Below are 23500 nucleotides of genomic sequence, written 5' to 3'. Positions count from 1 at the left end.
AATGCTGCTGGCTTTGCATTTGCAAACAGGCTCTCTCTGGATTCCATCCCCAGCTTGTTTGTCAGAGCTGAGACGATTATCTCCCACAGTCTTTCCCTGGCCTTGCTCCAGACTCCTTCACCTACACTGTCATAAACCCAGGGCGTTAGGGAACAGGAATCCAGTTCCATTCTGAATGGAATGTTGTCACCTCGTGCTTATACATATTTATAGGTTAAGTTAATAACCTGAAGGATTTTCTATACCCCTAGAGTTTTACTTGGGAGGCAGCCACTGGATGGGGAAACTGGAAGCCATGTTTTCCCTTCAATAATGCTTACATCACCACTAGGAATCCTGTTTCCTCAGTTCAGAGGTGGCACAGCATGCAGCGCCCTGGCACATGTGCTTCCTGTCTGCTTTACACCCTGTCTCAGGAGGCTATCCACGGGTGGTGGGACCTGGACAAGAACGGCAGGCTGTGAGAAGCAGAGACCTGATACACTTTGTGCAAGGGACGTCCTTGGTCTGGTTCTGTGCCTGGCTTGGATCACACCAATCAGTCTTGGCATCTCTGGGCTCTGTATGCTCATTGCTTTCTTGTCAGAGTGGGCCCTGGTCCTCTGCATCCCAGTCATGAGAGCAGCATGCTGGCTCTGGTGAAAGCTGCTCTCCTTCTGTGTGTCTGCACAGTGCCCCAGTGTTCTCTGTCTCTGCTGCTTTAAACTTCAGTGAGAGCCTCAACTAAGGCTCCAGAATCCCAGGCCCACAGGACTGCATGGCACCCTACAGCAAGGGCCTGTGTGGGAAAATGTCAAACTTCTCAGCAAAGGGTGCACATGCTATCATGGTAAAATGTGTAGGGAAGAAGTCAGCATGAAAAGAAAATGAGGATGGAGAGTTGAGGCGGAAGACAAGCTGTGCTAATATGCAAAAGGTAGAGTCCTATTTGATGGCAGCAGCTATGGCAGGAGGAAATAAATGGTAGTCACTGTGACTGAACATGCAGGTTACAAAACACCCTTCCTGACAGGGCACAAGGAGCAGACTCCCTGTGTACTATGAAGCAAAAACTGTGTGTGAGGAGTGACTCCCGCCCCAGTGTGAATAAATAGGTCACTTCAGTGGGTGGGCAGACAAGACAGATGCTAAAGTCACAGGCCTGAGCCAAGCTTGGGCCCGGTACAGTCATGGACTGTGGGAACTAAAATAGGGGGCCCTGGGGAAGAGGGGGAAGGGAAAAGGCCCACACCCCGCCAGAGTTCCACCTATACTCTGGTCAGTCAGGCGTGGGAGGGCTGCTAACTACCTTCCACTCATCTCTGGGTGGGCATTCCTCTATCCCACTCTTCAGGGGGTGGCCAAGGCGCAGCCCTACCTGGGGAGCCCTGGAGCTACCTTGCTAAAGCCCCTGGGATTATAGGAGAGAGGGATAAGGGCAGTGGATCTTGATAAGCGGAGACTCTCTATAGTTTAAGAGATTTACTATAGAAATGCAGGGAGAAAGAGAGAAGGAAGAGAGAGAGAGAGACAGAGAGAGAGAGAGAGAGAGGAGAAAGGCTAGAGAGAAAGAGTAAGAGGGAGAGAGGAGAGGAGAAGAGAGAGAAGAGAGGAGAGAAGACAAAGAGAAAGGGGGTAAGAGTGAGGGGTAAAAAGCAAGAGACAAGTAAGATCATAAGAGGTAAGAGAGCAAGCAGGGGCTGAACAGCCCTTTTTATGGTCTTTACTGTTGCTAGGTAACTGGGGAGGAGTTTAGCCTGAAGATCAGAAGCTTGAGCCATTGCCTATGTGACTTCTAGTCATGCTTCTCTTGTGGGGGCTATGGGGGGCGGTAACTTAGGCAGGAGCCAGAATTCTAGGAGCATGAGGGAACGCCTACCATTCATGAAGGTGAATTATCACCACCGGGGTTCAGACCTCAGCTCAACTGGAGACCAGCTTGCAATTCCCCACCATGGGCAGAGGGTTACGTGGTTGGCACATGCCCATAACTCCCCAGCCCACTGTCACCTAGATTATGTGCTAGGCTGTCTTGAAATTAGGGCCATCTCCTCACACACATTCCTGTAACTATATTTCTTCAGGGAGAGCCCGACAAGCAAGGTTCTCCTCTTAGGATTCCCTGATACGAGCCCATGAGAACCCATGTGTCTCAAACTCACATGCTCAGCATCTGACTAGGACCCTAGGCTCTCCCTTGCAGAAGTGTTGGGCAAGATCACGCAGTTCAGGTACTTACAGAGTCCACTGGAACACACAGGAACTGGTCAGTCAGGGGGCTGTATTTTTATAAGCATATTCCAGACTAAGAAGTACATCAGGCAGGTACTACCAGATGCCTTCATATGCAGCTTAAAGTCCTAATGCAGATGCTGGCCTACAGCCCAGGGGCCTGGTGAGCTCATATAACAGTCCTGAAGAATGTTGAGAGTCCGGGTTGCTCTGACAACAGGAATCCAGTAGTGATAACGTAGTTTCAGGATGAGTGCCCAGTAGCCCTCTTTTTTGACCTTTGTTGGCCACAAATCATCATATACAACAAGACAGACCTACACACGGGGACTGACGGGCTTAGGGACAGCATGGCTGAACTTTCTCAGTGCCATGTCTGTTCTTGCTCTTTAAAGACCGGACATAAAGTACAACCAGTGCAGCTGGTCGCAGGCCTCCCTCATCACTTCACGTCCCCTGAGAAGCATGCAGTGCATGTAGTTGTGTTGGGCCATACAACCAGCCAGATGGCCTGGACAATCACTCCATTAAGCAAGTGTCTGACAACCCACAATCTGTTTGTTAGCTCTGGGCCTCTTAATGGAGGGGTGAGCAAGAGATTAGGTGTATATCTGTAAGGTGAGGATATGCAGTCTGGTGGAGGAGGTAGGCGTGAGTGGCCTGCATAGGACCCAGGTGGTGGGGACATGCATACACTGCCTGCTTGGGTTCCAGGCAGTAGAAACATGTATACGCTGCTTGTGTGGGTTCTGGACCCAGTTACTGACTGCTTCTAAGAAAACTGGGACTCTTAAGACACTGCACAAAACCTCACGACAGGTCAACTGGGAATTTGCTACCAAGCTGAAGGATGCACTATTTGCCTTTAATATGTAAAGAGTGAAGACGGAAAAATAAAATTACCAAAGGCCAACACCAAGGCAAAAAACTCAGACTCCTGAGGGCAACAATATGTGGCTGGACCCAACTTTCAGTGCATGTAGCTCTGTTGGGTCACAGCACCTCAAGCTAACCCTGCTGTCCCTGTTCCCCACAAGCCCTGCAGAACACAAGCATGATATAAGCTAGGAATTCTCTGGATTCCCAGTCAGCTCCTCAGCTGCCTAGGAGCTGATTCAGAACACTGTGCAGCCGGCAGAGCTCCCCTGCCTCCAGGTCTACACGACCATGCTCCACAATGCCTTTAAAGTGTGTCTGAGCACTAGGTGTGACTTCTGTCTGCTTAAGACTCCCCATAGACTCTCCCTTTGGTAGTTAAAAGGTCACTCCAAGCATGAGAGCTTGTGTGAAAACAGTGGTGAGAACCTGAAACTGGTCCTACTGGGTGCTTCCGAGAAGGCCTCGGAGCACACAGGCCAATAGTGGCTTCCAGGAAGCTCCACCTCATGCCTAGACTTTGCCACGCCTACAGCCACGACCTCAAAGGTGGAGGAAACACTGTCTTCGCTGAAGAACACACGAGTGCTTCCCAGAAATTGTCCCACCTGCAGCTATAGGCACCAGCTCTGATAGAAAAGACAATCTCTTATAAGCATCACCTGCCAATAAAAAAGCGTATGGCCAATGAGCTGAGGCAGGAAATAGGAGGTGGGACATCCAGAGAGAATTCTGGGAAATAATTGGAGGCAGGGGAGATTTATGCCACAGTGCAGTGGAGACAGATGTAAACCAGCTGGCAGCTAAACTCAGGTTAGAATAAACAGAAAAATGACTTACAAGCTAGTTGGAGAACAAGCCAAAGCTTATAGCCTAGATATTCATTAATAATTAGTCTCAGGGTTGTTATTTCTGGGAATTAAATAGTTGGACGGAAAAACTAGATTTTACAGACTCTTAAGTGTCCTCTTCTCCCTTTGTGAGCTGTAGAGGGGTAGGTATGGGTGTCACCAGGGAAGGGCAGGGGTTGATGGGCTGTAGCCCAGCTCCTTGCTGATTCTCTAGGCACAAAACAACTGCCTACTTCTACTAACTTAGAAGCTATATGGCCTCCCAGATGCCATGCAGAGAGGATGCTGGGGTGGCAAGTTCTGGGAAGCCAGTCTGTGCAAAAAGAGTATATGTCTCAAGAATTAAAAGTATGGCAACATACATCTCATGGCCAGACCAGAGCAATGGGCAGCGGTAGCGCTGTGGGTATGTCTGTATCCGGGTGTCTGCTTTATTCCTCTCATTACTCCAGAAAGAATTCTCCATTAGAAAAACTGCAGAGATAAAATTCCCACCGTTACATTGAATGAGCAAGTTGCCTGCTTCGCTCCAGGGAAGGTGAGAGGTAGTTACTATCTAACAAGATGGTGTGAAGTGACAGCGAGCCTCTCTGCTGAGCATGGCAGTGTGCCCCAGAGGTGTCCTGATATGACAGATATCACAAGGTCTTCAAGCTTTGAGCACCTCTTTGACTTCATGAGACCCTGATGACAAGACAGCCAAGTGGGGACTGAGGAAAGCATCAACTGTTGTCTGGGGACAAGGGGATCCCACAGGCTCAAGAAACCGATTAGATAGGAAGAACCCACGGGAAAAGATAGACCAGCAGTGCCGCCCGCCAGCAGCAGCGTCCTCAATCATTCCAGGAATTTCTGAAAGTCAATTAGCACATAAGGGGCAGCCATATCACCCTTTTGTCAGACAGAGACTCCATGTCACGGAGACTGCCTGCCCTCAGTTTGACAAGCCAAAAGAGAACTAGGATGAAATATTAAATCTTGTTCAAGGAAAACAATCTAGAAATTTCCAGGCCCTGCTATTTGTTCATTATAAACCATGCTTCCTTCCATTTTTGGCTACCCAGGAGCGTCCCGTACGCCTGTCACTGGTCTATATAGGTGGGCACTGAGGTCTTGGCCTGAAGAAAGTTATCAAAAGAATATAATCCAGTTTTTGCTTCCAGCAGGGTCTTTTCATAACCCTGCCTGCTATAGCTGTAACCCCAGAGGCCTGCCTGGATCACCTCAGGGAACTGGTGCGGCTGTCTCCACCCATGGACGTTCTCTAGCAGAGGACTGCCAACCTCCCAATGCCTGTGCCTTCCCCCTGAGGGGCCTGACTCGGCATGGTTGGGGATCAGCTGAGATATTCTTCTAATGAATCTGGACAATAGCTTCCCAGAATTCTACCCAAGCCTACTCAGGTACTCAGGTGTCAACAGAGATGTAACAAACACCAGTCTTCGTTTGTTCTCCCAGTCTCTCAGTCTTTCTAATTATGTCTGTCTGTCTGTCTCTGTCTCTGTCTCTGTCTCTCTGTCTCTGTCTCTGTCTCTCTCTCTCTCACACACACACACACACACACACACACGCGCGCGCGCACACACACACACACACACACACACACACACACACTCACACTCACACAAACACACACACTGTTGAAAAGGAACAACTCACATTGCCAAAGAGGGGTAACATCCTGACCAGCTCTTGATTCAGAACACAGGGTGGGTACTGGGGGTGAAACGATTTCAGATCACAGAAAATGATTTAGTAGGAGTGAAAAGAAAGGCAGGTCCGTTGAATGGAAGTATTATGAGGAGCTTTCAACTTGGCTATTGAGGAGTCTTAAAAAGAAAATCAGATTAGTCCTGGGCAAAGCCTAAATGGATAAAGTGAGCTAAGGTCAGGGGACAGCAAGCAGGACATTTATTTCTTCCAACAAGGTTATTTTAGATAAATGGCTTTAATAGCGAGGGAGGAAATATTTGTAATAGAATGGGGATTGTTTAGCAACAATTAAACATATTTGGTGTTGCCTGAGGACAGCAAGTCCTCGTATGTTTTTGAAGCCGTCTCTGGATGGCTGCTTACGCTGTTAACTTGTCTGGTGGGGCTTCTTTGGTGACTGAGAGTGACTTAAACTTCATTCTGTCTCATTTCTTTGTAAACACTACCCTCCGTACGTCGCGGTCAAGTAGCTTATCACATAACTAGTGATGAACGTGCCCAACCAAAGCTACACACACACAGTTCTAAACAGCTATGGCCGATGGAGCACTGCCTCCAAGAGTCGGCCCAGAGCCAGGACTCCTAGAGCTCTCTGTTGAATGTCCCTCCTGTCAGTTCATGTGTCATTTAACCCTGGCCCTGAGCTACTCAGCAAATCCATGGGTGTTCTTGTGAATGAGGTATTCATTATATTAAAATATTGGGAAACAAGAAGTCAAATAGAAGCCCTCAGATCTTTGGAATATTTATAGATGTTTTCTGAAATCTGACCATCTGTAAACACTCTTCGCTGTCAGTGCACCTCAGCACTCCTGGATGGGCATCCATGTGATGGGAAGCGTGTTTGAATTCTGCTGCTGCCTCCAGCTCTCTACAATGCTCCGGGCTGGGCCTTCTGCATGAACTATGCTCACTGAATAGGAAGGATGCTAAGATGTACCTGTCCCTCGTGGTCCTCCTGACCTCCCTGGTGTCCCACCAAGCTAATATGGTTTATGCCTTCCCTATCCTCCCAGCCCCTTTGCTAGCTGATTTTCCCAGTTCACCAAAGCTTTCTAAACATCAGGGCATTGGTTTTCGGATGACATACAGGTGAGTCACTGCCATGTTACCTCTAATCACAGCTAGCTGCTTAGTTGGCCCCGTGTAGAGCTATCCACACAAGGCTATTATCTTCAGGATGATGTTCATAGTGGTGAGCATAGAACAGTAAATTGAGAAGGCCCATTAAAGCACAGGGTGCTGACATGTGTTCAGTCCCTAAGGTGAGGCTGGCCCTGCTGCTCATAAAAATGAGGTCTATGGGTAAGGCTGATAAGCCTCTCAGATTCTTTTTCACTAGGAACCACCACAGAACTGGTACCAACCCTCTCCCTACCTGCCTGGTAGAAGGAGGATGGCACAGGATAGATACCCTCTGTGTGTGTGTGTGTGTGTGTGTGTGTGTGTGTGTGTGTGTGTGTGTTTGGGGGCTAGGGAAGCAGATGGCAGGAACAAGTTTCTGTATGCACAGAGGGACACACATAGCTTTACCCGTATGTTCAAGTTTAGAGAATTGTGTCTAAACACAGTATGAGCTAGGACCATATAGCTCAGTTAATAGAGCATGCAAGAGGCCTTGGCTTGGCTTCTCCAGCATCACAGAAAAGAGGTGAGAAAGCACATGTCTGTAAAACCAGAACTCAGAAGTGAAGCAGGAGGGTCCGGGGTTCAACATGATATAACAAGTTCAAGGTCAGCATAGGCTATATGAGACCCTGTCTCAAAAATTTTAAATGAATAATAAATACACAAGCATAAAGCCACCATGTTCTCAGCTGACTCATGTCTGAATTCAGCACTTTATCTGACAGGAGAAAGCATGAAAGTTGACGTTTAGTTTCTAAAAGAGAAGCATTGCCATGTCTCGCAGTCAGGGAATCCCCTGGCTGTGGAAAGTGCTGTCTGCTGTCTGCCCATCCGCTTGGCAAGAAAGGTAAACACCAACCTCTCCATGTGTCATGCAATACCTGGCAAGAATGCATAGCTTAGGGTCTAATTACCTTCGGAAAGCAAGCTAAGCTGTGCCTAGGGCGAGGTGAGGATCGTTTTCTGCTGCCTCAGAAAGTCATAATTAATTTTGAAGCAATTTACGATCGTGCTAAAATATTGCTCGAAAAAGATAGAAGGCGGCTTGATGGTTTGAGTCGAGGGTTATAATTACGCCTGCGATTGCTGTGGGCTGCCAAGTAGAGAACACACTCCTGAATTTCTTCCTCCTTTCACTGGGTAATGAGAGCAGAGGTATAAAGAAGGCAGTGAACTGCCAGGATCAGTTACCATTCCCACCCTGGAAATGTTTATTCGTTTAAAGCCTTATGCCACAGGCAAGGCACGTGGCTCAGTTGGGAGAATGCTTGCCTAACATGCACCAGACCCCCGGGTCCAGTCCTCAGTGCAGCATGTGTTTGTAACTCTAGCACTCAGGAGGTAGAGGCTGGAGGATTAGGAGTTCAAAGGTCACCCTCAACTATGCAGCGAGTTACGAGAAGCCAGTGTAGGCTTCATGGGACCTATCTCAATAAAAACAAAAATTAAAAATTAAAAAAGAAAGAGATTGATGCCAATTGAAATCAACAAATGTTTCTCAATACTGGGTCCCCAAAGGATGGCAAGAGAAAGAGTCTCGAGATTCCTTGGTCTGTCGTATCTGGTGGCCTCTGCACTCATGGAAAGGAGCAAGAGGGCTGGGTCTCACCCAAGGGAACCTGTGAGGTACAGGAAAGGGGCAAGAAAGAGTAGGTCCACATCTTCACCTGGTATCTCAAGCCCTGGATACAGAGGTGTACACCAGACAGGTGCATACTGATGGAGAGGCAGAGAGGGTGCCTGGAAGGTAAGTCCTAAAGGAAGAAGAGAACACATTTCTAATAAAGATCCCACTGAATTCCTCACAAATAGCTCGTTAGTCACAAGAGAGTCTGAGGAGAGGAAGACCAGTGCAGGTGGAATAATGGGGCACATTGGGGTACATTGTTCAAACCACCCATGGGCTTTTAAAACTTCCATTTAATTATGTTTGTGTGTGGCCATGGGCACATGGATGCAGGAACATCAGATGACCTTGGAGCTTGAATAACAGTGTGGAGCACATATGTGAGTGCCGGGAACCAAAACTGGTCCTGATCGAGAGCAGTGCCTGTTACTGATCGCTCATCTATCTCCCTGGCCGCTCAGCATACGGTACTTTAATTAGGAGCAAAAGAAGAGAGGTTTGCCTAAGGGGAAAAGATGGCTCTGCGACTATTTTATGTTTTTCTTAACCTGGTTTTGTTTACTTTTCTCAAAGCCACTATAAGGCAACCAGAGAGAAGCCCCTGGCATGAGAGAACTTTGAGGAACCCCCTCTCTTCCACATACAGCCTGATGCTAGACTCCAAAGACCAAGTTACCTCTTGCTGTCAGCGGGCATGAGCTACAAAAGAGGCAAGGAGAGGAAGCTGTCTTCCCAGCTTGACATGGGAGTTGAAGGTTGCCGAGCTGGAAGAAAGCAATGCAGAAAGGAACGCACGTCTGCACAGAAGGAAACTCACCCCTCAGCCTCTGTCACATGACGCTTCACCTGCCAGGTGGCTGGCTGCTGGGTTATTGTGGAAATACATTTCTCCTCCTCACAAAGGGGATCCTGCATCCTGGAGTTAATTTAGGACTTTCCTGGATTTCTCTCCTAATAAGGATAATGTTCCAACTAATGAAAGCTATTATGTGGGTGTGAGCCGTACTCTCCCAAACATTTTTGGGACTGCAGATGAGCTGACTTCTCCAGGGCTCAGGCAGAGGGATGGTAAGGCCTCGTGGTCCTTCCCCCTTGTGTCAGCAAAGTGCAGTGGCTGCCTTGACTCTACATGGGACCTCTTCTATATGCTGAGTGTTGGCTCTTCTGAGTAACTTCTTCTGACCTTCAGACAGGCCAAACAGTGATATCATGTCAGGTTCTCCACAGTGATGGCCACTGGTTCTCACCAAATTTCTTACAACCCCAGTCTTTGAATCAAGAACAGTAGCCACCTACAGTATGAAATCCCACCATGAGAGAAGCAAATGGGAGCTTCACTGGACAGTAACGTGTGCTGTTCATAGAGGGGGAGAGCCAGAGCCACAGAACTTAGAAGTCAGAGGGCATCGTATTAATGATACTAAGTCTTGGGTTCTTCATGGTAGGCATCGGGAGCAGAGAACATTGTGACATTCTATAGAATATGATAAGGCCTCATCAAATCCAGCAAGCAAATTGCTTTTAAGAAACCATATTGTTTACTGATACAAAAAGCCTGATTTCAGTCAACATGCCGGCAGAGGCTATAATCTAATCCTTGTGGGGAAGAAGCAAGAGTATCAGAAATTCAAGGCTATCCTCTGCTACATAGGGAGTTGAAGGCCAGCAGAGTCTACATAAGCAAATTTGATTTAGATACTTGTGGGAAAGTAGTCTTTAGGCCAGAGAGCCTCTGGGCCAGCTGAGAGGTCTCTAAGACCACAGCATCCATATGCTAAGGTCCCAGGCAGGGTGTCTATGCCAGATTCGCCCTGAACCGTATACTCTCTGTCTCAGTCCCTGATCCAGGAGGCAGGGAGCAAGAAGCTATCCACAGAGAGGAATGATGTCCTTAAGATGACATCACCTGCAGGTTCCTGAAACCTATGAAATTGGGAACCAGCAGAAAGCCTTAGTCAAGATCATCAGAGCAGGAGGTGGGCTACTGCTAACCCCGCTGGGAGGAAAGTGTGGCTGGTTCCCCACAGCAGGGCTAGGCCAGCTGTTGCTCTGCAGCGAGCATGTGCATACAGATGGTGCCATCAGGCCATAAGGAAATGAGGGTGTGCTGTCCTCTCCTGTTTATACAAATATTTTTCATTTTCAAGTTACCTGTGTAATCAATACAGTCCAAACTATGAAGGGAATGCAGAGAATTGCTACAGGAGGACTTTCTCCTGACCAGAAGAAGAGACCAGACCAACCTTGCCAGGCATAGAGGTCTTTACAGCGTAGGCTGTCAGAGCCTGGAGACTCTGGTGGGGGATTTGTGGTCTGCAGACACTTCAAGTACAACAACCAGACAGAAGAAAGCAGAGAGCTTCTTCCATGCATGGTCCTTACGGCACCGAGTTCACCTGTGACGTCAGTGTAGTGAAGGCCCTTGGTCCTCAGTCACAGGCAGACACTTGTATGCTTTTTGAGAAAGCAAACAGCAGAGAAGCATCTTCCAGCACAACACTGTGATTAATTGTAAGTTTAAATCTACTCTGTTTTATCTCAAGCAGTCCTGGCAGTTACGTTCACTTGGTATACAGATGGACTTGTGTTTATTAAAGTCAACAGCCAGCTTCAAAGGCAAGTTCAAGGAAGAGTCCTGTCAGGGTTCCCATCCTCCACTGAGTGAAGGCCTGCAGAAACTCCCAGGAGGGTTTTTTTGGGGGGTGGTGTGGGGGCTTGCTTTAGGGACAATTTTTCCCTCTTCCCATACATGTCTGGTCATGTCCTGGTGTCATTTCCACATTGCCAAATCTGAGTTATCTCTGAGGTCACTGTGTATCTTACCTGCCTCTTACATGGGTTCCCATGTCTGCTGGAATTCAGGCTCTTAGTGGAGGCATAAGGCACAGGGTCTACCAGACTTTTCACCCATCCCACATTATGTGTGGTCCTGAGTGGTCACCAAGCTGCCTGACCCCCAGGGATGCTGTACTCACCCTGCAGTGGCCTGTTCTTGTACAGGTCCCGGGCCTTTGCTGGATGAGCTCGGGCTGTGTTGTCACACTTAGGTTGCTCATACCTAGGAGCAGGGTGATAAGAGTGGGGTTGAGAGTCGGAATTGGAGTTGTCTTCAGTTTCTCACATCTAACAAGGTGTACACACACTCACACACACACACTCACACACACACACACACACACACACACACACACACACACACGGCCCCAGAATGTTTCATAAGCTCTACTGTTGTATCACAGCTCTGTGATTTAACCCCTTGGTGGCTTGAGCAAACACTCCTAGATCAACTTCTATCCACAGTCATCAGACCAAGGCTTGCCTCTTTAATCTGGTTAAGAGAGTCTTGTCTGGTGGTTTCTAAACACGCACACCCTGCCCTCCATTTTCTACTTTATGTTTTTATGAATAGCAAATGTCCTGCTCCAATGTCTCTCAGGGAGTTTGCAAATGAGTGGGAGTGAGGCGCGTGGGCATGAAATGGGGCAAGGATTTGCCACTTGGCTACCTTCAGGAAGGAGCCAAGGTCTCAGAAAGAGACTTGGACTCCACAGTTATGTCATTGAAAGACTTTTCAATACAACTAGTGGAGCTACAGAAATTTGCCCAAATGTTTAAAGAGAAAATAAAAAGGAAGAAGAAAGGAAGGAAGGGGTGGGCTGTGGTTTTANTGAGTGTTGGTGCATGCCTCAGAAGACCTGCCCATGCCTTCTGCCTGGAGGTACTTGCTTCCTGAATGTTTCTGGTTCAAGCCCAGATGTGTCTCTGATGCTGCTCAGCAGCTCCTTGAAGCTGCACTAGCCCCAGGCCCGTGTGAGTGCCAAGGTGACATGGAGTCCTGTACCAGAGACCACTGACTTCCCCCTTCTGGACATTTGCCCTCTCACTGTGAGCTCAAGGAACAGGTTGCCTCAGCAAGGATCAGGTGTGGAGGGCAAGAGAGCCCATCCCAGAGAGGTAGGGTCTTGTCCCCCCATGGGTGTAACAACCTATCTTTCTGACTTGTACAATCTAATGGAAGGTGTGTCCCATGAGCCATCCTTCCCTTCCAGCTACCAGCAGATGCCAGACTTCAACACTGACTGAGTCTGTTCCCCACAATTATAATCCCCTTTTTCCAAGTCTCATTTATTGACCCCACCTTGGAGACTCTTTCTTAGGGACTGGGGTGCTGCATACACAGCAGGAGATGGTCAGGAGGTGCTCCCTCATGGAGCACTATGTAGACTGAGGGAGCACTGGCTAAGAAAGGAGAAAGCTAGGTTGGAGGTGATAGGAGTACGTATGAATGGAATGTTCAAGGTCTTAGGACTGCAAATTTTTAGTCAGGAAATGGCAAAATTCTACAGGATCCTCCTCTCTTCTCCCTGACCACCTCCCTTTCCACAGGAAGGGCTGTAAGGGCACATTTATTTGGCTTCATTTTACCTCACTGATTTCCTACTATAGAAAATGAGAGAAAATGGAATTTCTCATAATGAGACATTCCTTAAAATCTTCAGAAACTAGGCATGGTAGTATGCCTGTAGTCCCCGAACTCAGGAAGTAGAGACAGGACAGGAAGTCTAGGCAGGGATGTCATGGTTAAGCATAAAAGCTCTTGTCACAGAAATATAACAACCCACATTCAATCACCAAAATCCACCGTGGGAGGAGAAAACTGACTCCAGAAAGCTGCCTTCTGAGCTCCACATACATGATGTGACATGTATGTGCCCAGATGTACACTCGCTCGCTCTCTCTCCCTTACTCACACACACACACACACACACACACACACACACACACACACACACTAATTTTTTAAAAGCGAGTTCAATGTACCTTTGCCTATAGAGTGGGTTTGAGGCTAGCCTTGGTTGCATGGGAACTTATCTCACAAAAACACACAATATATGATGTGCTATGAGATGTAATAATAATAATAAGATGATGATGATGAATGACTTGCAATACAGCTTTGTCACCATAGATATCAATGCCCTCTTTCCACAAACGTCACATCTTTCTGAAACACTGCTTTCAAATTAGAGTCCCCGATGCACCCCACAAACAGCCAAACTACCACATCCTTCCCCAAAGCCACTGGCATCTATTCTTTGAGAACAGAGACTCAGTGCCAGGCAGTATGGAACATTCACAGTCATAGGGCAGTGTCAGTGTGGTGGAGGGACCCTTACTCAGGTGGCTTCTGCTGCCCAGGACTACACAAGAGTCAAAATTCAGCTGAAGACAATAGTGAATGGCCTCAGCTGCCTCAGGGGTCGTTAACCACTATTCCTGAGTGATGCTAAAGCTAGAGAAAATAAATACCCTGGGTGTCGCAGAGCTTCACTCCAGTTTCCAGGCATTGCCTGAGGGTTAGGGGTAAGGTAGAACTGTCATCGATGCTGCCGTGACCTATAACCTACAGAGAGGTATGTGTCTCTGCTCTTAACTGATGGTGTAGAACTCCAAACCAGCCATCCCATGATATGGGAGTCATGGACTGTCCTTCAGTGTCAGAGAGCTGAGCCTTATTTCCAGTGTTCGTGTGGTCCACACGGTCGGAGAGCCAGGCCGTCCACCGACCCATGCCAACTCATTTGATCTCTGCTCTAGCTTGGGGCTGAGCTATCTTGAGTCTTCAGTGGTGCTGAAATTTAAAGAGCACATTTAAGTAACTGTGTTCTGCACATTTGAGAGAGCGTGGAGAAAGGCTAGCCGGTGCAGAAACAGTAACCTGGAGCGGAACTTGTGGGCTTACCAAAGTGAATTTGGCTGCAAAAGCCTTTGTTCTCTCAACAGTGCTTACTTCACAAAAGGAGGGGAAAAAAAGAACATTGCCTGGCTGTGGCTGCCCATCAGATACCAGGCTTGCCGCCATGGAGAAGTGCAATTTCACGCCCACATAGCCACATGCACACGGCCACTGTGCAGCAGAGTGCTGGTGTCAGAGCGGAGGCTGTCTCGAGGCAAATGGGGCCAGACTGCAGCACCAGGCAGGTGCACGAAGCCCAAGCAAGCCCTCACAAAGGTGAAAGGGAAGTCTGTTCCGCCACTAATGGAGCAACTGGCAGTCAGCCGACAGGAGGAATCCAATAGCCTTCTCCAAGCCCCTGCCACGACTGGACAGCAGCCAGGTAGAAACCTGCCACTCCTCCTGCTTTGGGGCCACCAGGCCTGGCAGCAGGGCCCTGCAGGTGTGCCCTAACTTTGTGCAAGGCCATACAAAATATGGTCAGAATGTCAATCTTTACCCAGGGGGCTGGAGAGCCTGCAAGATCTGCCATGTCGACCTCCTGGCTGATCCAGAGGGAAGGGCAGCTTTGCAAGGATGGACAGCACTGGGTGTGTGATTTTTGACTCAAGGCCACAAGAGAAGCACCGTATTCCTATGTGGTATATAAGGACAGAGACACAGCTTATAACTGGCAAAGGGTTTGACACTTTCAGCTTCCTGCTGCCAAGGTCAAGGAGTGCTCCTGTGGAAGCATGAAAGCAAGTGCTGAGCTCTATCTAGGGCAAGTGCAAGCCAGGGCTTCCCTGGTGGCTTGGGCCAAGCTTGTCTTGCTCAGTGTTGCACAAAGCACAGAGCTGCCAGGTGATGCTCTGTCTTCTGCCCAAGGTGCATTGAGCATCACTGTGTGGCCCCCACACCTTGCTCCCCAAGGGATTCCTGCTGTTTCACTACAATGTTACCATCCTAGAGGCCACACCCAGCTACTCTGTAACTCTGTGCCCCAAGTGCCTGCTCTTGCACAATGCCCTCCAGATTAATCATCATCCAAAACATTTCCTCATGCAGGCTGAGCGGTGGACCCATTCTGTCACCACCACCCCTTCCCTCAGAAGCCCTGGTGTTCATCCTCTGCATTCACCGAGTCCCCGTCCTACGACACTGATGCCTGGAACACGGGGGCCATTCAAATCATTTCAGTGTTTACTGACAGGAAATGGGAGGAAGGGAAGCCAGGACATGTTCTCACCACCACTGAGCAAGTGCGACAACACCAGCCAGGCTGTCCATCAGGGCTGATGTGGGCCGTGTGACCATAGACCTGAGTCTGAAAGCTCTGCTCTCTGCACTGCTTTCCCTGCTCCGACTGAACGCCTCACACCCCCCACACCACCTCTGCCTCATAGGGTCATCTTTTCCCTGCCTAGAAAGGCTGGTCAGGTAGGGACCAGCTGTGATCCCACCTGCACCTGCCCACCTCTGAAGGGCTCTCCACCTCAGTATCACATGTTATAGGATTGTCAGATGCTACAGGCGACATTATCTCTTTCCCTCAGAAAGGAAAATTTATTAGACTGGAGCCTGGCTCTGGTACTTAAGGAAGAAACCACAATAAATGGCTCCCTTCTCTAGCTGGGCTGGTGTCAGCCTAGGGATGAGACTGCAACTGGGCATGTCCATCAGTTCCCAGGGGAGGGCACTCGTACTGCTAAAAAGAGAAACTGCCTTGGGGCTAGAGAGATGGTTCAGCAGCTAAGAGCACCAGCTGCGTCTCCAGAGGATGTGAGTTCAATTCCCAGTATCCACACAGATCACAACTCTCTATAACTTCATCCCCAAAGGACCTAAACCATCTCCTGGCTTTGGTTAACTGGATGGAAGAAATGTGTGATACAGAGGAGGACAGCCATCTCAGCAGCCTTCTCAGTTTAGTTCAGGTTGAGCCTTTTTCTGAACCTTGGGAAGTACAGTTCTCCATCAGGCAAACATGGAAACAGGAGCCTGAGGTTGTCCTGTTTGGCCCAATACCAGGGGAAAGTCTTCACAGAGGAAAGAAAGCGCCTGGCTTTCTACTCAGCTACAATCTAAACTGTTCTCGGGTTCTCTGGGAATAGAATTATGCATGTTGATTTCACCATTTCGGAGCCATCTGGAGGAGTACTGGGTTTGACTGTGTAAGGATGTTCATTAGCCAACTCAGAACACCTCTGCCAGGGCTGCTTCTCCTCTTTGATAGAAATGTGCATGAAGCCAAGCCGGCAGCTGGTAGGAGCCAACTGGTACCCTGAGTGATGCATGCAGAGGGAGCCAGAGGCTCAAGTATATAGGAAGATCACTCCCAAGGAAGGCTGCTCAAGAAAAAAGTACACCCTGTCTACCTACACACAGGACAATGGATTACCATAGCAAAACCCAGGAATACAGGTTCTAGCTCGGCCACACAGCTTGTGCTTGCTTCCAAACCTAAGGCTGCTCCTCCCCATGAGATGCCCCCCTTCATCTCAGCTTTTTGGGTCCTCCAGTGTCTTGAGGACAGAGATGTTGACTACTAGAATAAGAGTTAATGTCATAGCATTGTTACAATATTCAAACCCCAAGGACGATGGCTCCAGTCAGGGGTTAGAAAATGGCTGGGATGGGTTGGACTTGGTCCTGATGAAGCCATAGCCATCCGAGCAATTGCGCTTTGCTTCTGCCCTTGAGATCTAGGCTGACCAGGGCCTCCCATGGAGTGCCAGTTGTAACACTTGAATAACTGGGGAAATGATTTAGGGAGCACTCCGATGCTCACCCAGGCACCTGGGATGGAGTCAGAGAGGGAAGCTCGTAACTCTCAGAGAAAAGATGTTTGCATATTTCTAAGTCTGGGGGAGGTTCTGTCAAATAGCTACTGATGGGTGTCCACCAGGCACATTCGCCCACTCAGGAACACCCCCTCCCCCTCCCCAGCATACAAAACAAGTACTAGTTCCTGCTGGTATTCAGGGAGAGCATAACTGTGTATTTAGACTGACAGAAAACATAAGCAAACCATGAATAACATTGATCACTCTTGCCTTACACATTCTCTCTCTCTCTCTCTCTCTCTCTCTCTCTCTCTCTCTCTCTCTCTCTCTCTCTCTCCATCCCTCCTTCCTTCCCCCCCCCTTCCCTATTTTAAATATACATTGATGTTTTATCTGTATGAGGATGCCAGATACCCTGGAACTGAAGTTACAGACAGTTGTAAGCTGTCATATCAGTGCTGGGAACTGAACCCACGTCCTCTCTCTGGAAGAGCAGCCAGTGCTCTTAATCGCTGAGCCATCTCTCCAGCCTTCACATATTCCGCTCTTTAAATGACATTTTCTAGATACAAATATTTACATTCTATAGAAAGCTATTTGAGGCATCTGGCTTCCTTGGCTTCTTAAATATTTAACCTCCCTGGCCAAAGCCAGCAGCAAGAAGGGGGCCAAATATTCTTTCCTAGAGTTGATCCCTTCTCTGTTTCATACTTGATGGCCCTTGACTGATAACAATAAGCTTCCCCTCCCATGGCCAAAATAACTCTTCTTAAGCAGCAGGAACACAGAGAACAGAGGACAGAATTCCTGTGTGACAGTCACACTCAGACTGTGACATTGAGTTTAACAAGAGCTGAGCCCATAGAAAGAATCTTGGGGGCAAGTTCCACTTTGCTGGCTGCATAACCCAACCATCTCTCCTCCAGCTCCCAAGGGGATGCAGTTTACCTTGTGGAGGTTCCGGGAATGGGCCGCCCAGTGTCCACTAGCACACACCAGCAGTATCCGGTGGATGGATGGCATTGCACTGGCTTGTAGAGACCACCATGTGCACACTCGGGGATCACTACATTGTCATTCTTGGGCTGCTTGGCTTCCTCAAGAGCTGACTGGTGCTCCTGATCACAGGAGGATGCTGCAGGGGTAGGAAGAAACAGGGAGTGAGCAGACACACGGAGCCAGCATTGGAGTCCAATGACCGGTCACAGCTAATTGTGCTGTGTGCTGTCCTAGCACTACAGTGAGAACCAGGACTAAGAACAGACAAGTGATCCCCTCCTCAGCACCCTGTTGTGAGGCTGGGATATTTTATGCGACAGGACAAGAATATGTTATTCTTCCCATGTGATCATACTATGTGCCCTTAACCCACGATCCCCGAGAAACACTTGTCATTGAGAAACATGGGCTTTCCTGCATGGATTATGGAGTACAGTGCACAGAGGTCATGTCCTCTCAGGCTAGAAACTCGTTTCTTCTTTGTGTCTAACCACTACTAGTTTATATCTCAGTGACATCTGCCAAAAGACAGATAAACTGGTACACACACACACACACACACACACACACACAGAGAGATCTATAGATAGATAGATAGATAGATAGATAGATAGATAGATAGATAGATAGACAGACAGACCACCAACCCTAGATTGGTCACATATAGTCTGACTCAGACAGAAGACAGCAGGCAAAGGCTCCAGACAAGGCAAGTGAACCACACCCAAGAGAAAAATCTCTACAACTTGGCAAGTAAGAAGTGACGATTAAGTCTAAGCTTGCTCTGAAGGCACTGCCTATGGTCACAAGGGGCTCATGAACACTGTGATGTCAGGGGAAGATATGAGGAAGCTGACAGGAAAGGATTTGTGCCTCACTCAGTGCTGCCCTACCTGCAGCAGCAGGTAATGGCCCGGGTGATGCCTAAAGACCAGGAGATTGCAGATGCAAACTGGATGTCTGTTTCGTAAATGTCTGCTGTCACTTTTCCCACTGCTCCAGTGCTGAAAGAACACTTGGCATTCACTACATGCACATTAATGTCTCTAGACGCAATAAATAATAGAAAGCTGCATCGATGTCAGCTTGCTTGGTGATTCTGAGGACAATACTGTATGTGTTTCTGTGATCTATCTGTGAACTGACTACACACCATCAAATGCAGTTTCTATATAAAAGCCACAGCCTTGTGTGTGATTAGCTCTAACTAATGTAGCTTGTTGATACTTCCCCTAGATTGCTATTCAGAAGGACTACTGAATGAGGAAGAAGAAAGCTAAACTAAACATCTGCCTGGACAGACATCATGGAGGATACAGCATATGGGGATTGTTCAACTCGCACAACTAAAAGAAAAAAAGAAATTAAGAAACTGGGCCTTGACTGTATTATAATCTGCACTTTCCATGTACGTTCCTTGAGCAACAAACATACACAGATACACAAATGAAACACACCTCCGATTGCTGGATATTTGACAAAGTTTTTACCCAACTATCATCAGAAGAAGGCTGGCATGAAAGATAGAGCAACAACCACTGGCCTTTCTCCCCAAATCTACTACAGCCTTGATAGCCATTCAGGGAAGCCAGGCAACACAACGGTCAGGCAACTCTGTGAAGACAGTTGACTGTTGACTTCTCTGTGGAACTGTCTGGCCCATCAGTCCGCGAGTAAATGGAACAGACTGTGAGAACAGCAAGCAAGCTACCCAAGGCAGCTCCTCAGTGTAGCCCTCCTCACATTACCTAAGGCTTGGCTGGCACTTTTTCAAATTCTTATTATGTCATAGAATGGACAGTGTGATTATCTGGCCACAAAATATGTTTGGTGCTCGAGTCCAAGGATATACTGTATCTACAGGAACGGGAATGGGAAACTTGAAATGTCCCTATGAGAGAGTTTATGTCATATTTGAAAGTTCCTCATAAGCAAAATGAAGTTGATCGAATTAAAGGATATTCGAAAATTTGTTGTACACTGTAAAATATCAAAGCCACTCTGCATTGGCAGATGAAATCCTGTTTATCTGAATGTTAGAGTAGGGCAGATGTCTGGCCCAGCCTCGACAATCTGCTTGCATTTGGGAATTCAAAGGTACTGGAAAGATGGAATCCCACTCTGTTGTAGGATAAGCCACAGTGAAGGCAGATGGTGTTTTAGCAAGGAAGGCCTTCAGGAATAGAAAACAAAGTAATAAGACAAATTATGCCGTAGTCAAGTCCCCTCTCTAGCTCCCCGCAGGTCCCATCCATTGCTGAGATCTGCACAGGCCACTCTGGAGTTCCTGGAACACAGAAAGTTCACTGTAGAGTCAGCGCAATACTAAATGTAACGTTCATCATGTTTACCTGACTCCACAGCTAATTTGTCCTGGATGGTCCGCTTCCTATCTGTGTCTGTCTTTTTATTTATTTCTAAGTTGACTCTGAAGAAGAAATCGAGTGTAGCTGATTTTCAAAGTGAAAAGGCTGATTTTCATTTTATTACTTAGTTCAATTAAGTCTTCCAAAAATTTGACTCAGCACAAAAGGATAAGGATGGGAAAAGCATGAAGGAAAAAGTGGAGTCCAAGTTTGGATTTACCTAGCCATGAGACTTCCTGCTCCTAATATAAAGGGTGTGTGTGTTTGTGTGTGTGTGTGTGTGTGTGTATGGCTGTGTATCTGTGTGTGTGCACACACATGTACATGTGTGCCTGTGTGTGTGTCTGTGTATCTGTTGTGTGCACACATATTCATGTGCACCTGTCTGAGTGTGTGTCTGTGCTTGTGCACGTGTGCCTGTGTGAGTCTGTGTGTATATGCCTGTGCATGTGTGCCTCTGTGTGTGTGTATGTATGTGTACACATATGTGTGCATGTGTATGTCTCCAGACCACATATCAAAACCTTCATCTCTAAGGTGATGGAATGGGATCTTTGCGGTGATTGGTCATAGGGTAGAGCTCAGATCTGGTCCGAAGGGACTCCTCTCACTCTTCCAGAATGTCAAGACACTTCAAGAAGGTGCTTTTTCTGGAAGCCAAATGTGCCTGTACCTTAAAGTAGGATTTCTGGACTTCCCAAACTGTAGAAAACAGCCTTGGGTTATTTCTAACAGACTTCTTCCATGTAGCTTTGTTACATCAGCTGGAGCAGACCAAGCAAGACACAGCAGACTTCCCTCAGCTCCTCATGAGAGGAGCAGCCAGTGGAACCTCAGCACCTCATGAGAGGAGCAGCCAGTGGAACCACCTGTGTGTCTTAGGAAAGAGGACTTACTGTCTCCCAAAACCGGAGAGGCTGGTTAGCACATCACAGCTGACACCAAGAACCCTGTCAGAGGTTGTCAGGGCAGGCCCGTCCAGCCGCTCTAGGGCAGTCAGTCTTCTGACAAGGCTGAGGTGACTTGTTTCTATTAAAGTGAATAACTTCATTACTTAAATGGCAAAACTCTTAGGAAACTGGAAATATGAAAAGATTTGTCTGAGGGGAAAGACATATTTTTTCAGTGGCCACAGTTGATATCATGTGGAAATGGCCTTCCTTTACTTAGCATTCTATGAGAAGTCCCAGGCAAGGCAACAGAGTCAAAAAAGAAAAAGTTAAAAAGACTGCAATTAAAGAAACAAAAATGTCTTTAAACATACATAACAATATTGTATATATAAAATATCCTAAAGCATCCATAAAGGAAAAAATTGCCAATGAATGTACAAAAGTATTTATATTTTATATACTGTGAATAAATGATTGCAAAAGTAAAGAAAATTAAATGTCATTTGTAATAACATCAAAACTAAATCACTTAAAAAATAAATTCATAATGAGAGGTACAAGATATTTAAAAGTGCCATTAGTAAAACAAAACTTAAGTAAATCAGTGGAGAGATACAGAATGTGGGTGGGTAGCAAGGCGTTATAAACATTAACATTTATAATGTTACAAAGTCAGATTCTCTAAATTAATTAGTGGGTGTAACATATTTCTTATTAAAATACAGACTTTGATGGAAACTAACATGTGGATTCCAAAATGAACATGGGAACTCCAAAGATTAAATAATATCTGAAGCATTGCTCCAAGGTTCCAGGGCTAATAGTGCCATGTTTGAAAAGGAGATATTAGACCACTAATCCAGACAGTGGATGTGACAGCTAAGTAGAGGAGTAAAGAAGAAAGGCCACCGCCCACCAGCACTGGTACTCACAAGGGACCAGAGTTACTCAGAGGGAAGCGTAGCATTCCCCAAGAAATGACAGTAGAATGTCAGAAGGACTGCGTGCCAGTTAAAGAAAATAGAGCCACACAGCACAGTGTGAGACATGCATATCAAACCTGCAATGTACTGACTCAAAGCAGACATCAGGAGTGCCCCACCATGTGTTTGGGACAGACTAACCACAGAAGAAAAGCTGGGCAAATTAGACATCATTAAAATTTAAAACAATCATCAGAAGATGCAATTAAAAAGTAAATGGCAACCGCAGATGGAGAAATGTTCCTAACACACATCTTGTCAAAGACCCCAAGCTTTTCTCTTCAATAAAACCGCAAATATTCCAATGCGAAACTCACTGAGTCTTCAGAGAGCAAGACACGGACAGAACAATAAACACTGAAAGAGAGGTCATCATGAATCGGTGACCACAACCACACTTGGGTGTCACACGTGTGCATGGTCCAAATTAAACATAAGGACGCCAAATGCTGGTGGGAAGTGCAGGGCCTGGAGCCTGGCAAGGCCTCCTCGCGGCTGACCGAATGCCGAGACCACTGTCCCATCCTGGACACTTATCCAAGAGGAATTAAAGCACACACATTCATGAAATGGCCAATCAAGAGATGGATGTGAACCTTCTCCACAGTCCCAACCTGTGTTTTAAAGCTGCCTGTCTAGGAGCTGAAAAACGCCCAGATTAAGTATGCTGCATGCAATAAAATAAAGTTTATGTATAGATCATAGAGAGGAAAAACTGAATCAAGACTGAACCTCGAAACCATTGTGCTAATTTTTAAAAGGACACCTCCGAATGGAAAGAGCACTCTCTTGTGCCCACTTGTAAGAAACACTGAAGAAATGAAGACTCGTGGGTGTACTCAAAACAGCAGACATCTTCGTGGGGAGACTCACCAGGGTTATGGAGCAGTGTCCACTGTGGGTAGCACGGCACAGGTGCAGGCTTTCCAGAGGTTTGTGTGTTAGCCAGGGTATCTCACAATGCTATCCCATCTTCCAGCCTTCTTCATGTCTTCCTAAAACATTGTCTGGACTCTCAGAAAATGTCCCTATTACCTCCAGGACTTGTATCTGGAAGCATCTCCTCCCTCTTGGTTGTATGCAATTCAGGACTGCCACAGCACACATCACACACGAGGGGTTTGGTCTGGGCAGGGGTGGACAAGGGACATAGGCAGGGTGTGCAAGGAGGGCAGTATGGGTGGAAACAGGGATACGCAGGAAGGCCCATGGCAAGGCTGCAGGGAGGCAGGTCACAGGTGGGGTCAGGTTGGACTGCAGCCTATGCATGCATGAAACCCCAGGATCTATCATCCTCTCTCACGCACACTTGGTTTCCTACCTCGTGACCATTACTAACTGTGAGTGTTCA

At 47.3% G+C, this 23500-nt stretch overlaps 1 protein-coding gene across 1 annotated transcript in view; it reads right to left on the bottom strand.

Moving 5' to 3' along the window:
- Smoc2 (SPARC related modular calcium binding 2) overlaps nucleotides 1-23500 on the bottom strand; it is a 123015-nt gene that overhangs the window by 15868 nt on the left and 83647 nt on the right. The window contains exons 8-9 of the mRNA XM_021186294.1: nucleotides 17857-18043; nucleotides 11382-11464 (exon numbers count right to left, since the gene is read on the bottom strand). Coding sequence (XP_021041953.1) covers nucleotides 11382-11464; nucleotides 17857-18043 — 270 coding nt within the window. The remainder of the gene's footprint in view (nucleotides 1-11381; nucleotides 11465-17856; nucleotides 18044-23500) is intronic.

This window comes from Mus caroli, chromosome 17 (assembly GCF_900094665.2).
Source record: "Mus caroli chromosome 17, CAROLI_EIJ_v1.1, whole genome shotgun sequence".
Taxonomy (NCBI): Eukaryota; Metazoa; Chordata; class Mammalia; order Rodentia; family Muridae; genus Mus; species Mus caroli.
Note: the sequence above shows the minus strand (reverse complement) of the source record. Positions and strands in the feature narration are given on the sequence as shown.